Here is a 14,163-nt window from a genome sequence, read left to right as displayed (position 1 = left end):
CCGTATGTGTTGATTACTGTATCTTTGTAGTATAGTCTGAATTCAGGGACCCTGATTCCTCCAGCTCCATTTTTCTTTCTCAAAATTGCTTTGGCTATTTGGGGTCTTTTGTGTCTCCATACAAATTATAAGATTTTTTGTTCTAGTTCTGTGAAAAATGCCATTGGTGATTTGACAGGTATTGCACTGAATCTGTAGATTGCTTTGGGTAGTACAGTCATTTTGACAATATTGATTCTCCCAATCCAAGAACATGGAATATCTTTCCATCTGATTGTGTCATCTTCAGTTTCTTTCATCAGCATCTTATAGTTTTCAGAGTGCAGGTCTTTTGCAGGTTTATTTTTAGGTATTTTATTCTTTTGGAAGCGATGGTAAATGGGATTGTTTCTTTAATTTCTCTTTCTGATCTTTTGTTGTTAGTAGAAATGAAACAGATTTCTGTGTATTTATTTTGTGTCCTGCAACTTTACCGAATTCATTGATGAGCTCTACTAGTTTTCTGGTAGTTTCTTTAGGATTTTCTATGTATAGTATCATGTCATCTGCAAACAGTGACAGTTTTACTTCTTCTTTTCCAATTTGGATTTTCTTTATTTCTTTTTCTTCTCTGGTTGCCATGGCTAGGACCTCCAAAACTATGTTGAACAAAAGTGGAGAGAGTGGACATCCTTGTATTGTTCCTGATCTTAGAGGAAAGGCTTTCAGCTTTTCACCATTGAATAAGATGTTAGCTGTAGGTTTGTCATATATGGCCTTTATTATGTTGAGGTAGGTTCCCTCTATGCCCATTTTCTGGAGAGTTTTTAACATAAATGGGTATTGAATTTTGTCAAAAGCTTTTTCTGCATCTATTGAGATGATCATATGGATTTTATTCTTCAATTCGTTGATGTGGTGTATCTCACAGATCGATTTGCGGTTATTGAAAAATCCTTGAAGCTCTGGAATAAATCCAGCTTGATCATGATGTATGATCCTTTTTATGTATTGTTGGATTATGTTTGCTAGTATTTTGTTGAGGATTTTTGCATGTATGTTCATCAGTGTTATTGGTGTGTAATTTTCTTTTCTTGTGGTAACTGTCTGGTTTTGGTATCAGGGTGATGGTGACTCATAGAATGAGTTTGGGAGTGTCCCTTCCTCTGAAATTTTTTGGAATAGTTTCAGAAGGATAGTTGTTAACTCTTCTCTAAATGTTTGATAGAATTCATCTCTGAAGCCATCTGTTCTTGGACTTTGCTGGAAGTTTTTAAATCACAGTTGCAATTTCAGTACCTGTGATTGGTCTGTTCATATTTTCTATTTCTTCCTGATTCAGTCTTGGGAGATTGTACCTCTAAGAATTTGTCCATTTCTTCTAGGTTGTCCATATTTTTGGCATATAGTTGCTGTTACTAGTCTCTTACCATCCTTTGATTTCTGTGGTGTCCGTTGTAGCTTTTCCTTTTTCATTTCTAATTTTATTGATTTGAGCCCTCTCCCTCTTTTTCTTGATGGGTCTGGCTAAAGCTTTATCAATTTTGTTTATCTTTTCAAAGAAGCAGCTTTTAGTTTCATTGATTTTTTCTATTCTTTTATTCATCTCTATTTTATTTATTTCTGCTCTGGTCTTTATGATTTCTGTCCTTTTACTAACTTTGGGTTTTGTTTGTTTTTCTTTCTCCAGTTGCTTTACATGTAAGGTTAGGTTGTTTGTTTAAGATTTTCTTGTTTCCTGAGGTACAATTTTATTGCTATAAACTTCCCTCTTATAACTGCTTTTGCTGCATCCCATATGTTTTGGATCATCATGTTTTCATTTTCATTTGTCTCTGGGTATATTTTGGTTTTCTCTTTGATTTCTTCAGTGATCCATTGGTTGTTTAGAAGCATATTGTTTAGGCTCCACTTTTTTTTTAATAGTTTTTTTCTTGTAGTTGATTTCTGATCTCATAGTATTGTGGTTGGAAAAGATGCTTAATATGATTTCAATTTTCTTAAATTTTTTGACGTTTGCTTTATGGCCCAGCATGTGGTCTATCCAGGAGAATATTCCATGAGCACTTGGAAAGAATGTGTATTCTGCTGCTTTCAGATGGAATGCTCTATAAATATCAGTTAAGTTCATCTGTTCTAATGTGTCATTTAAGGCCTGTGTTTCCTTATTGATTTTCTGTCTGGATGATCTATTTATTGATGAAAGTGGGGTGTTAAATTTCCCCAGTATTATTGTGTTGCTGTTGATTTCTCCTTTTATGGCTATTAGCATTTGCCTCATATATTGAGGTGCTCCTATGTTGGGTGCATATATATTTACAATTGTTATGTCTTCTTCTTGGATTGATCCCTTGATCATTATGTAGTATCTGTCTCTGTCTCTTTTAACAGTCTTTATTTTAAGTCTATTTTTTCTGATATGAGTATTGCTACTCCAAATTTATTTGATTTCCATTTGCATGGAATACATTTTTCCATCCCTCACTTTCAGTCTGTATGTGTCCTTGATCTGAAATGGGTCTCTTGAAGATGGCATATATGCATGTCTTGTTTTTGTATACATTCAGCCAACTTATGTCTTTTGGTTGGAGCAGTTAATCCATTTACATTCAAGGTAATTCTTGAAATGTATTTCTTATTGCCATTTTGTTAATTGTTTTGAATTTGCTTTCATAGGTCTTTTTTCTTCCCTTCCTCTTTTGGTCTCTTCTCTTGTGATTTGATAACTAACTTTACTGTCATGTTTAGATTCCTTTTTCTTTTTTGTGTGTGTATCTATTGTAGATTTTTGGTTTGCAGTTACCATCAGGTTTTGATAAAGCAGTCTCTAAATAAATAAGTTTTAAGTTACTGGTCTCTTAAATTTCAGATACATTTCCAATATTCTGCATTTGTACTCTCTTCTTATCACAATTGCTGGTTTTGATATACTATTAGGCAGGCCAAAAAGTTCATTCAGGTTTTTCATAACACTGAACGAACTTTTTGGCCAAGCCAATATTTGTGTGTGGATGGTTTCCTACCTTTACTGCATGTTTGCCTTTACTGGTGAACTTTTCCATTCATAATTTTCTTGTTTCTAGTTGTGGCCTTTTCTTTTCTGCCTAGAGAAGTTCCCTTAGCATTTCTGTAAAGCTGGTTTGGTCATGCTGAATTCTCTTAGCTTTTTGTAAAGCTTTATTTCTCCATCATATCTGAACAAGAGCTTTGCTGGGTAGTTTTCTTGGTTGTAGGTTCTTCCCTTTCATCACTTTAAATATATCATGCCACTCCCTTCTGGTCTGCAGAATTTCTGCTGAGAAATCAGCCAATAACCTTATGGAAGTTCCCTTGTACATTATTTGTTGTTTTTCCCTTGTTGCTTTTAATATTTTCTCTTTATTTTTAATTTTTGTCAGTTTGATTCATATGTCTCGTCATGTTCCTCCTTGAGTTCTTCCTGCCTGGCACTCTCTGTACTTCCTGGACTTGGGTGACTCTTTTCTTTCTCATGTTAGGGAAGTTTTCAGCTATTATTCTTCAAATATTTTTCAGGCCCTTTCTCTCTTCTCCTTCTGGGACCCCTATAATGTGAATGTTGGTGAGTTTAATGTCCCAGAGGTCTCTTAAACTGTCCTCATGTCTTTTCATTCTTTTTTCTATATTCTATTCTACAACAATGATTTCCACCATTTTCTCTTCCAGCTCAATTATCCATTCTTCTGCCTCAGTTGTTCTGTTATTGATTCCTTCTAGTGTATTTTTCATTTCAGTTATTGTATTGTTCCTCTCTGTTTGTTTGTTCTTAAGTTCTTTGAGGTCTTTGTTAAACATTTCTTCTATCTTCTGTCTCTGTGCCTCTACTCTTTTTTCTGAGATCTTGGATCATCTTTACTGTCATTACTCTGAATTCTTTTTCAGGTAGATTGCCTATCTCCACTTCACTTAGTTGCTCTTCTGGGGTTTTATCTTATTCCTTCTTCTGGGACAGACTCCTCTGTCATCTCATTTTGTCTAACTTTCTGTGATTGTGGTTTCCATTCTTCAGGCTGCAGTGTTGTAGTTCTTCTTGCTTCTGCTGTCTGCCCTCTTGTGGATAAGGCTGTCTAAGAGGCTTGTGCAGGCTTCCTGGTGAGAGGGACTTGGACCTGCCCACTAGTGGGTGGAGCTGGGTCTTGTCCCTCTGGTGGGCAGGGCCTTGTCAAGCAGTGTGTTTATCAGGTGGCTGTTTTATCAGGAAGACTTTAAGTGACCTGTCTGCTGATGGTTCAGGTTGTATTCCCATCATGTTGGTTGTTTGGCCTGAGGCATCCCAGCAATGGAGCCCACAGGCTGTTGGGTGGGGCCAGGTCTTGTTGAGAAAATGGTAGCCTCCAAGAGGGCTCACACCAATGAGTACTCACCTGAATTGTTGCCATCAGTGTCCTTGTCCCTGCAGTGAGCCATAGCCAGCCCCCACCTCTAATACTAGCAGGTAAGTCTGGCCCAGTCTCTTATGATTTCACCACCTTTTCCCTGGGTCCTGGTACACATGAGGCCCTGTGTGCACTCCTCCAAGAGTGGAGTTTCTGTTTCCACCATACTGTTGAATTCCTGTGATCAAACCCCACTAGCCTTCAAAGCCAAATTTTCTGGGGGCTCCTCCTTCCATTGCCAGACACCCAGGCTGGGGAGCCTGACATGGTGCTCAGAACTTTCACTCCGTGGGAGAATTTCTGTGATATAATTATTTTCAAGTTTGTGGGTCACCCACTCATAGTGTATGGGATTGATTTTATCATGATTGCACCCCTCCTACCATCTTGTTGTGGCTTTTTCTTTGTCTTTGGATGTAAGGTGTCTGTTTTGGTAGGTTCCAGCTTTTTTTCTTGGTGTTTGTTCAGCAGTTAGTTGTAATTTTGGTGTTTCTGTAAGAAGGGAACTTACATCCTTCTTCTCTGCTGTCTTGTCTCCTCCTCCTCATTATCATGATTTTAAGACATTTTAATATGTAGCAATCTGTCTCAATAATGATCATAAAAGTTCCTTTTTCTTTATGTATATGTATTTTTAGCATTTTGTGTATGTATAGTTAGTATTACTAGGCAATTAAAAACAAGTAGGCTTTGTAGAGCATGGCCATTATAGTTATTAATACTGAGGTAGTAGATATTAAAAGTCCTAATTAGAAGCAAAAAAAAATTTTGTAACTATGTATGGTGACAAATATTAACTAGACTTATTGTAATCATTTCACAGTATATACATATATTGAAACATTATGTTGTACACCTGAAACAAATATAATGTTATATATAAATTATATCTCAATTTTAAAAATGAAAGCTGATCCTGAAGGGAAGCTCTCTAGAGAATGTAATTGATTACAGTCCTAGTAAATCATCTCTGTTTGCTCCAATTGCAGCACTGTGCTCACCCCTCTGAAGCAGGTGAAGCAACCAAGGAAGAAAAGAACCATAAAAACAAGTAGGCTTTGTAATATCAATCACATTGTCATTGAAACAATTAGCTCACTTTCACTTTTCTCAGTATTAGTTGTTCTTTCCTATGATTTTTTTAATGACTTCTGGTCCTATGTATCCTATGGTCTTCTCTGGGCTTGGGTCTATCTCTTAGCTACCCATATTGCTTAATGATTTGAGATAATTCTGTAAGAACACTTGTATTGAAAGTATTTATTATCCTTTTAATGTTGATGAGCATGACATCTCATTTCCTTGGGTGTGGAAAAGAATTGCAAATCAGTGGTTACCTTCTCAAAGCCCTTTTGTGTCATGTTTTATTTGTTTGTTTATTTATTTTAATCAAGATTGCTTTTATGATGCTAGAGAGGGTGTGAAGTAAAGGGAACCCTCTTGCACTGTTTGTGGGAATGTAAATTGATACAGCCACTATGGAGAGCAGTATGGAGGTTCCTTAAAAAACTAAAAATAGAACTACCATATGACCCAGCAATCCCACTACTGGGCATATACCCTGAGAAAACCATAATTCAAAAAGGGTCATGTACTACAATGTTCATTGCAGCACTATTCACAATAGCCAGGATATGGAAGCAACCTAAGTGTCCATCGACAGGTGAATGGATAAAGATGATGTGGCACATATATACAATGAAATATTACTCAGCCATAAAAAGAAATGAAATTGAGTTTTTTGTAATGAGGTGGATGGACCTAGAGTCTGTCATACAGAGTGAAGTCAGAAAGAGAAAAACAAATACTGTGTGTTAACACATATATATGGGATCTAAAAACAAAAAAAGTGGTTCTGATGAACCTAGGGGCAGACAGGAATAAACACGCAGATGTAGAGAATGGACTTGAGGACACAGGGAGGGGGAAAGGTAAGCTGGGACGAAGTGAGAGAGTAGCATTGACATATACACACTACCTCATGTAAAATAGATAGCTAGTGGGAAGCAGCCGCATAGCACAGGGAGATCAGCTAGGTGCTTTGTGACCACCTAGAGGGGTGGAATAGGGAGGGAGGGAGGGAGACACAAGAGGGAGGGGATACGGAGGTATATATATGTGTATAGCTGATTCACTTTGTTATACACCAGAAACTAACATAACATTGTAAAGCAATTATACTCCAATAAAGTTGTTAAAAATAAAATAAAATAAAATGTTTGTTTTCTCCGGAAAAAAAAAAAAAGATTACATTTATGGTATATACTCAAACTTTAGCTTAAAATCCTTTACCTCTCACACCCTGAATTCACTATATGAAGGTCCATACCTCACTGAGCCATCGATGGAGGCAGTCAGCACCACTTGTTTGTCTTCTACATAGATTATTTGAGTAATTTCTAAAGAATGAGCACGCCAGGACAGCAGCTGTTTGACTTTCTAGACAGCAACAATAAAGCATATCTCATGTAATAAGGATGTACTGATTCAAATTCAATCTTGAGCAAAAAAACGTTAATCATTAAAGAGCTAAGCTAATGAATGAATGGTGTGGACATCTGCACAAGACAATGAAATGCCCACCCCAATTATCTCTTCTTTTGCTTGTTGAGGTACCAAAAATTCTATTTATAGATATTTTTTAATCTATACATATCCCTGGAACAGGAACTATCTTACATCTTTAGCAACTTATCATTTAATTGAGGATTAGCAATTCATTTAGTTGAGGATAAACAGATGACTAGATGAAAGAAAAGTCTTGGTAGAAGTGTTGTGGGGGGCGGGGACTGAAAGATATAATAAGGAGCAAGAGAAAGCAGAGTTAAAAAGGAAGGCCAAAGGTGAGATTGGCAAGAAGACTTTTCCTATTTCCAAATTTTATCCAAAGATCCGTGGCTAATTGTTTTTGTTTGTTTGTTTTTTTTTGTTGTTGTTGTTTTGGTGGTGATGGTGGGGTATATATGATAATTATATACCACAAGGAATTAATAAAAGGAATGGGCCCAGCTCATTCTCTCTCAAAGACATCTTGAGGCTTGATTGGTATGTTCCTTCAGGATGTGACTTATCCTCAACTTTAGAGCCTCTAAATGGACTCTAGAAGAAAATTTTAAACTGTGTGAACTAGAGCTGTCAACTAGGGAGCTTGCTCTGCAGTAATATCCCTGTAAAATATGTTCCCTCTCTATCACTGATGAACCCAAACTAAGATATTACTTCCTCCTGCTCATCTATGTGGGAGCTAGAATTCTGGCAGCTTAGAGTTCTATAAGGCCTGAATTCATTTGGACTTTAACATAGGTTAGGCAAAATTCCTCCTAAATTTCTTGACCTTCTGATTCAATTCCATGTTCCTAGAGAGCCAGGGTAAAATCTGCATTCTTCTACTTATTTTCTTAAAGCTTTTCAAGAACCTTTGGTCATCCAAAGGTTATTTCCCTGCCTTGGGATGGGATCCTCTAAGGCAAGTATTTCAATAATATGGACCACATCTATAGTAAGAAATACATTTTACTTCATGACCCAGTAAACACATGCAATACCTGCACATGCATCTGAAACAAGTTTCAGTAACCTTTACAAAGGATACTTAACCTTATTATGTATAATGTATACTGATATTGTCTATTCTATTCTATTGTATTCATTCCACTCCACTCTTCTATTTTCATAAAAATACTGCTTGCCACTTATTAAATTGATTTGATGACTCCCCCTAGTGGATAACATCCTGTAATTAGAAAATCACTGGTCTAAGACTTTTTTCTGTAGGCATGTGAATATAATCATGTATTACTTTCCTTTCTGTGGATAAGTTTTGACTACCCTATCTTTAGACTATCGGTATTCCATGGAGCATCTTTTAAACAGTACTGTTGCAAGAGAACCAGATTAACCTCTGATTTATAGACTGACATTTTCACTATAGTTGTAATCTATAACTGAATCTTGTTCAATGCATGGTACATATTAGTGTATGTAATAATGAGACATCTTATGACCAGATTCTGTTATATATTTAAAAATAAGCAGCCAGGTACAAATTGGAAAATCGCATTGTCCAAATAAAGAAAACGTTGAAATGAGGTTGAATAGGGAACAATTTAAACACATTGTTAAAATAGATTCTCTTTTAAATTGGTGAAAATGCTTTAAAATCAATTCCACTATTATTCTAATTCAATATTAATACATAACTTTGTTTTAAAGATTTTCTCTGAATTTTGAAAGGTCTTGATTGCCAGTTTGTAGGAAGTTCATTTGCAAAAATGTAGGTTTTGAATTGTATTTTTTATCTGCTCAAATTAATAGAATATTGATAATCATCATGAGTAAGAGAAAACAGTTAGATAACCCTCTACTCATAGATGGTTCAAGCATATGATTGTTTTTGTTCCGCTCATAACATGCCTTATAGTTGAAACAGTAAGTTGAAACTTACTGTTTTCCATTTGCTAGCTGTATGTGTTAGATATGGAAAGAGCATTAGATTAGAGGACAAGAACCCTGGTTCTGGCCCTGACTTCATCATTAACTGTGATGTGATCCCAGGCAGGCCACTCTGATTTCCCCTCTGCAAATTGAAGATAATCATACTAAAGCTAAATATCTGAACATTATAAAAACAATAATTGGTTCTTGGAAACAGAAAGAAAACCCATAGATCAAATGAAATAATGTTTGAAACAATAATCATTCTAAAACACTCTGCAGGAATCCTATCCTAATCCACGTATCCATATGTTAGTATTAATACCAATAATCCAAAACCAAAACATTATTATTTAAGTAAATATTTAGCTTTTGGATTTGAAGTATTAACTTTAAGGGAAATAAGCCTATGATAAAATAGTGCTTCTTTGCTGTACTCTTTAATTAGTGTTTAGTTTTTATAATATATGTAGTTATATTTGCATATCCACATACACACAAGAAGTGCATATTTAAATGGTTAACAAATAAGGATGTTGACATTTACATTGCATTAACACTAAAAATAGAATAGTATATATTTAATTATAAGGATGATTTAGACTAGAGGGGAAGAAGATTTTCTTGAAAATAATAATGTCTGGGAACTAGGCTGGGCTTGAAAGGAAAGGTTATGGAACTTTCTTCTATGAAGTTGTATAAGATATAGACAATGACTGGAGGACTAGATGATGTATGAATTCTTTTAAGCTCTGGGTTTCCACATAGACTCTAACAAATAAGTCAAAACATGAAACAGATGCAGAGTGACCAGTGGCTGGTTTGCTCACTCACTCATTCATCCCCTATTTTCTCCAGTACACCATTGTTATTTGCCATATAGCTTAAGTTTCAATAGTAGTATATATGACTTGAGAATAGGCAGTTGTGTCCTGTATTTCTATCTTTTGTGGTGTCTAGCTCAATTGATTCATTAATTAAACTAAAACTAAAGTTCTTACCTTTTCATCATGAGGTGGATCCAGGAAGGAACTAATACTGCAAAGGATAACGTGTCCTTCTGTGTGAAATTTAAACATTGGAATTTTTAATTAGATATTCTGTTGTCTAAGTAAATACTATTCAGACTTGTTTTGAATCAGGCATTTAAAATGGTAAATAAAATAGTATCTGAGAGGTGCAGTGGCGGCAGCTGCAGCAGGGACGCGAGCAAGGCAGTGACCATGTGGGAAGTGTTCTCACTCTTGGGAAGCTGCTGGGCACCGTTGTTGCGCTGGACGTGGTCCTGTGCCTGCTCTGAGTGTTCTTAGCGATGGCCTGAAAATCTGGTGGTGCCAGCCACTCGGAGCAAATCCACAACCTCCGCAAAAATGGAATCATCAAGACAAAGTATTTGAAGTAATGCTGGCCACAGACCACTCCCACTATGCAAGATGAAACCCTTATATGGATTCTCAACAATCAATAGGGTTCCAAGCAAAAATCAGTGCTCCACACATGTATGCATATGCACTTGTACTTCTATTTGATTAATTGCATGAAGGAGCTAAAGCTTTTGATGTAGATATGGAAGTGGAATTCTTCATGTTTTGCATGAAGTTGGATCTAGTGGAAAAGTCATAGGAATTGATCACATTAAAGAGCTAGTAGATTATCCAATGCTTTTGTTTTCAGGGAGAGTGCAACTTGTTGTGGGAGATGGAAGAATGGAGTATGCTGAAGAAACCCCGTATGACGTTATTCGTGTAGGAGCTGCAACCCCAGTTGTGCCCCAGGCTCTAATAGACCAGTTAAAGCCTGGTGGAAGATTGATATTACCGGTTGGTCCTGCAGGTGGAAACCAGATGTTGGAACAGTGTGACAAGCTACAAGATGGCAGTGATATACATGGCTTTAACAGATTAAAAAAAACAAAAACAAAAAACCCCACAGTGGTCTAGGGACGAACTGCTGCTTTTTAGCAACATCAGCTTGACCTGTATATAATATTACAGTGGATTGCTCACCTCAGTCCTTAAAGCTTTTTGAAAATCAACAGCATCACAGCTTGTTTTGGGCTTTCATACACTATTTTCAGCATGAAAATGTGTGGTTTTGTGGGATTTCTAATCCTTCAAAGAGGCACAGAAGCCAAACTGGTAGAAGAAGGATGCTAAGTATAAATTTGTGTATTATTACTTTAACATGCCCACATTTTACTTTACATATTAAAAGGAGGGGTTCTGCAAAGTGGAAAACTTAGTTTGTGAATTGATTTTGAGGAGTGGTTTTTCTTTTCTTAGACACTTAGTTCTGTTCTGATGTGAATTTATCAGATTGCTTTTGTGTATCAGATAACACCACCATTCACAAGTTAAGTTTCTTGGATTTTGGACGTCTGTTCGATGCTACAAAGAAAATAGAGATGAGCTCCCTTTTTAAAGCTTTTGACGTGGTGTCATAGAATGGCATGTAGATACAATCAGCTGCTCTGTTACCTTAAAACTAAGCATTTGTAAATATTAAAACTTAAGAAGATGGCAAGTGATTTCCTTTAAAACAGCTGTTCAGATTGGACATACTTGGCATAGTTCTTCCTTTCTTTAAAAGTTATAGGAGACTTGTAGCTCAGTATTGTTTTCTCTGTTTCTAATTTGCTGCTGATAATGTATATGGATTTAACATGCTGTGTAAGCTGCGTCCTAGTTACTGAACAGTTTATGCAGTGCTGCTTTGCCAAATAAAGTTAAAAGTGAAAGAGGCAAAAAAAGAAAAAATTGAATCTGAGAAACCAGAAATGAAAGACGAAGTTTCATATCAATTTTTACATGTAGAAATTCCTTTTCATTTCTAGCTTAATAAGTCATAATGTTTTGCCTCATACACTCAGAGTTGTTGTAAACATCAGGGTAGATGAAATAGAAATGAATACACCACTACCAAATGGAGTCCAAGCTGTTATGGACACACAAATCCTACAATCCAAATGATAGCTACAAAAATTAGATTTAAAAAAGCAACAATGACTACACTGAGCATCATATTCAAACTGCAGAAAATCAAATATAAAGAAATAATCTTCAGGGACTTCCCTAGTGGCGCAGTGGTTAAGAATCTGCCTGCCAATGCAGGGGACATGGGTTCGAGCCCTGGTCCGGAAAAATCCGACATGCCGCGGAGCAACTAAGTCCGTGCACCACAACTACTGAGCCTGTGCTCTAGAGCCCACGAAACACAACTACTGAAGCCCGCGTACCTAGAGCCCCTGCTCCGCAACAAGAGAAGCCACCACAATGAGAAGCCCGTGCACTGCAACGAAGAGTAGCCCCCGCTCACCGCAACTAGAGAAAGCCTGTGTGCAGCAATGAAAACCCAACGCAGCCAAAAATTAATTAATTAATTTTTAAAAAAAAAGAAAGAAAAGAAATAATCTTCAAAGAAGCCAGAGGGGGGAAAATAACACCTTTTTTAGAGGAGCAAAGATAAGAGTTACATATGACTTCTCAGAAACTCTACACAAGCAAGAAGAGAATAGAGTGAAATATTTAAAGTGTTGAGCAAAAACCCCACCAACCTAGAATTCTGTATCCTGAGAAATTATTCTTTAAAAGTGAAGGAGAAATAAAGATTTTCTCAGACAAACAAAAACAGAGTTTTTATTGCCAGTAAACCTGCCTTGCAAGAACTGTTTTTTAAAGTTCTTAAGAGAGAAGGAAAAAGATACAGGTCAGAAACTCAAATTTACATAAAGAAAGACATGCATAAGAGAAAGAATGAAGATAAAAACTAATAGATAACAGTTTATTCAAAATAATAACAGCAACTGTATTTGATGATTATAGCTTATGAAAACTTGAAATGAAAGACAGCAAGGATGTTAAGTGATAGAAGAATTAGGAATACTTTTATCTTATAAGGTACTTGCACCACCTGTGAAGTGGTATAGTGTTATTATTTGAAAGTGGACATGGATTTGATGTAAATATATATTGTAAATTCTGGGGAGACCACTTTTAAAAGTTAAGAAAATGTTCCATGGTTGCTACTTGATAACGAGGTGCAGGGTGCTTGTCAGGGAAGAGATGCCCAGGTTGGCAGGCCAGGCCGAGGCTCTGACCACTCAGTGCCAGCAGCAGCAACAGACTCATGCCCTGCACTCAAAAACAAACAAATAAATAAACAAAATTTTAAAAGGAGTATATTTGATATGCTAAGAATGGAGGGAAAATGGAATCATATAAAATGCTCACTTAAAACCACAAAAGGCAGAAAAATAGTAGAAGACAAAAGAAGGGACAAAAAACAAGGGCATCAAAGAGAAAACAGTAAGAAATATGGTAGATATTAATTCAACTATATCAGTGATCACTTTAGAGGTCAACAGCTGAATAAACCAATTAAAAGACAGAGATTGTCAGAATAGAATAAAAGGTAACACCCAACTATATGTTATCCACAAAAAATCCACTTTAAATATAAAGACACATATAGATGAAAAGTAAAGAGAAAGATGTATTGTGCTAACACCAATAAAAAAAAAAGTAGGAGTACCTATTATTACTTTCAAAAAGGAAGTCTTCAGAGCAAGGAAAATTATCAGGGACAAAGAGGGGCATTACATAATGATAAAGGGGTTGATACTTCAAGAAGACATAACAATCCTTAACATGTATGTGCATAATAGAGCATCAAAATACAGAATCACAAGGAGGAATAGATGAATCCATGTTTATAGTTGGAGACTTCAACACCCAACTATCAGAAATGGACAGAAAATCAGTAAGGACATAGTTGAACTAAACAGCACCATCAATCAACATGGATATAATTGACATCCATAGAGTACTTCATCAAACAGCAGCAGAATACACATACTTCTCAAGCTCTCATGGAACATTTACTGAGATAGACCACTTTCTGAGCCATAAATCACACCTTAACAAATTTAAAAGGATGGAAATCATAAAATGTATGCTCTCAATGTAAGAAATGGCACAATGGAATTAAATTAGAAATCAACAACAAAAATTAAGCTGGAAAATCTCAAAATACTTGGAGATTAAACAACACACTTCTAAATAATAGGTCAATAAAGAAATCTCTATAGAAATTTAAAAATATTTTTAACTAAATGAAAGTGAAAATACACCTTATCAAAATTTGTGGAAAGCAGTGAAAACAGTGCTTATAAGAGAAATTTATAGCATTAGATGTATATATTAGAAAAGAAGAAATATCTAAAATAAATAATCTAAGTTTCACCTTAGGAAACTAGAAAAAGAAGAGTAAATTAAATCCAAAGTAAGCAGAGGAAGAGAAATAATAAAAATTAGAACAGTAATCTATTAAACTAAAAGTAGAAAATCAACAGAAAAAA

The 14,163-nt window shown here is 35.8% G+C and overlaps 1 protein-coding gene and 1 pseudogene across 2 annotated transcripts in view; one reads left to right on the top strand and one right to left on the bottom strand.

Moving 5' to 3' along the window:
• Nucleotides 1-14,163, bottom strand: part of WDR64 (WD repeat domain 64) — a 150,160-nt gene that overhangs the window by 18,310 nt on the left and 117,687 nt on the right. For both annotated transcript variants that reach the window (XM_033412389.2, XM_004283489.2), the window contains 2 exons: nucleotides 9,809-9,867; nucleotides 6,703-6,812 (listed from right to left, as the gene is read on the bottom strand). In XM_033412389.2, the coding sequence (XP_033268280.1) occupies nucleotides 6,703-6,812; nucleotides 9,809-9,867 (169 nt within the window). The remainder of the gene's footprint in view (nucleotides 1-6,702; nucleotides 6,813-9,808; nucleotides 9,868-14,163) is intronic.
• LOC105748757 (protein-L-isoaspartate(D-aspartate) O-methyltransferase-like) lies at nucleotides 10,105-12,414 on the top strand (annotated as a pseudogene).

Source organism: Orcinus orca, chromosome 1, assembly GCF_937001465.1.
Source record: "Orcinus orca chromosome 1, mOrcOrc1.1, whole genome shotgun sequence".
Taxonomy (NCBI): Eukaryota; Metazoa; Chordata; class Mammalia; order Artiodactyla; family Delphinidae; genus Orcinus; species Orcinus orca.
This window is presented reverse-complemented; position numbering and strand designations above follow the sequence as displayed.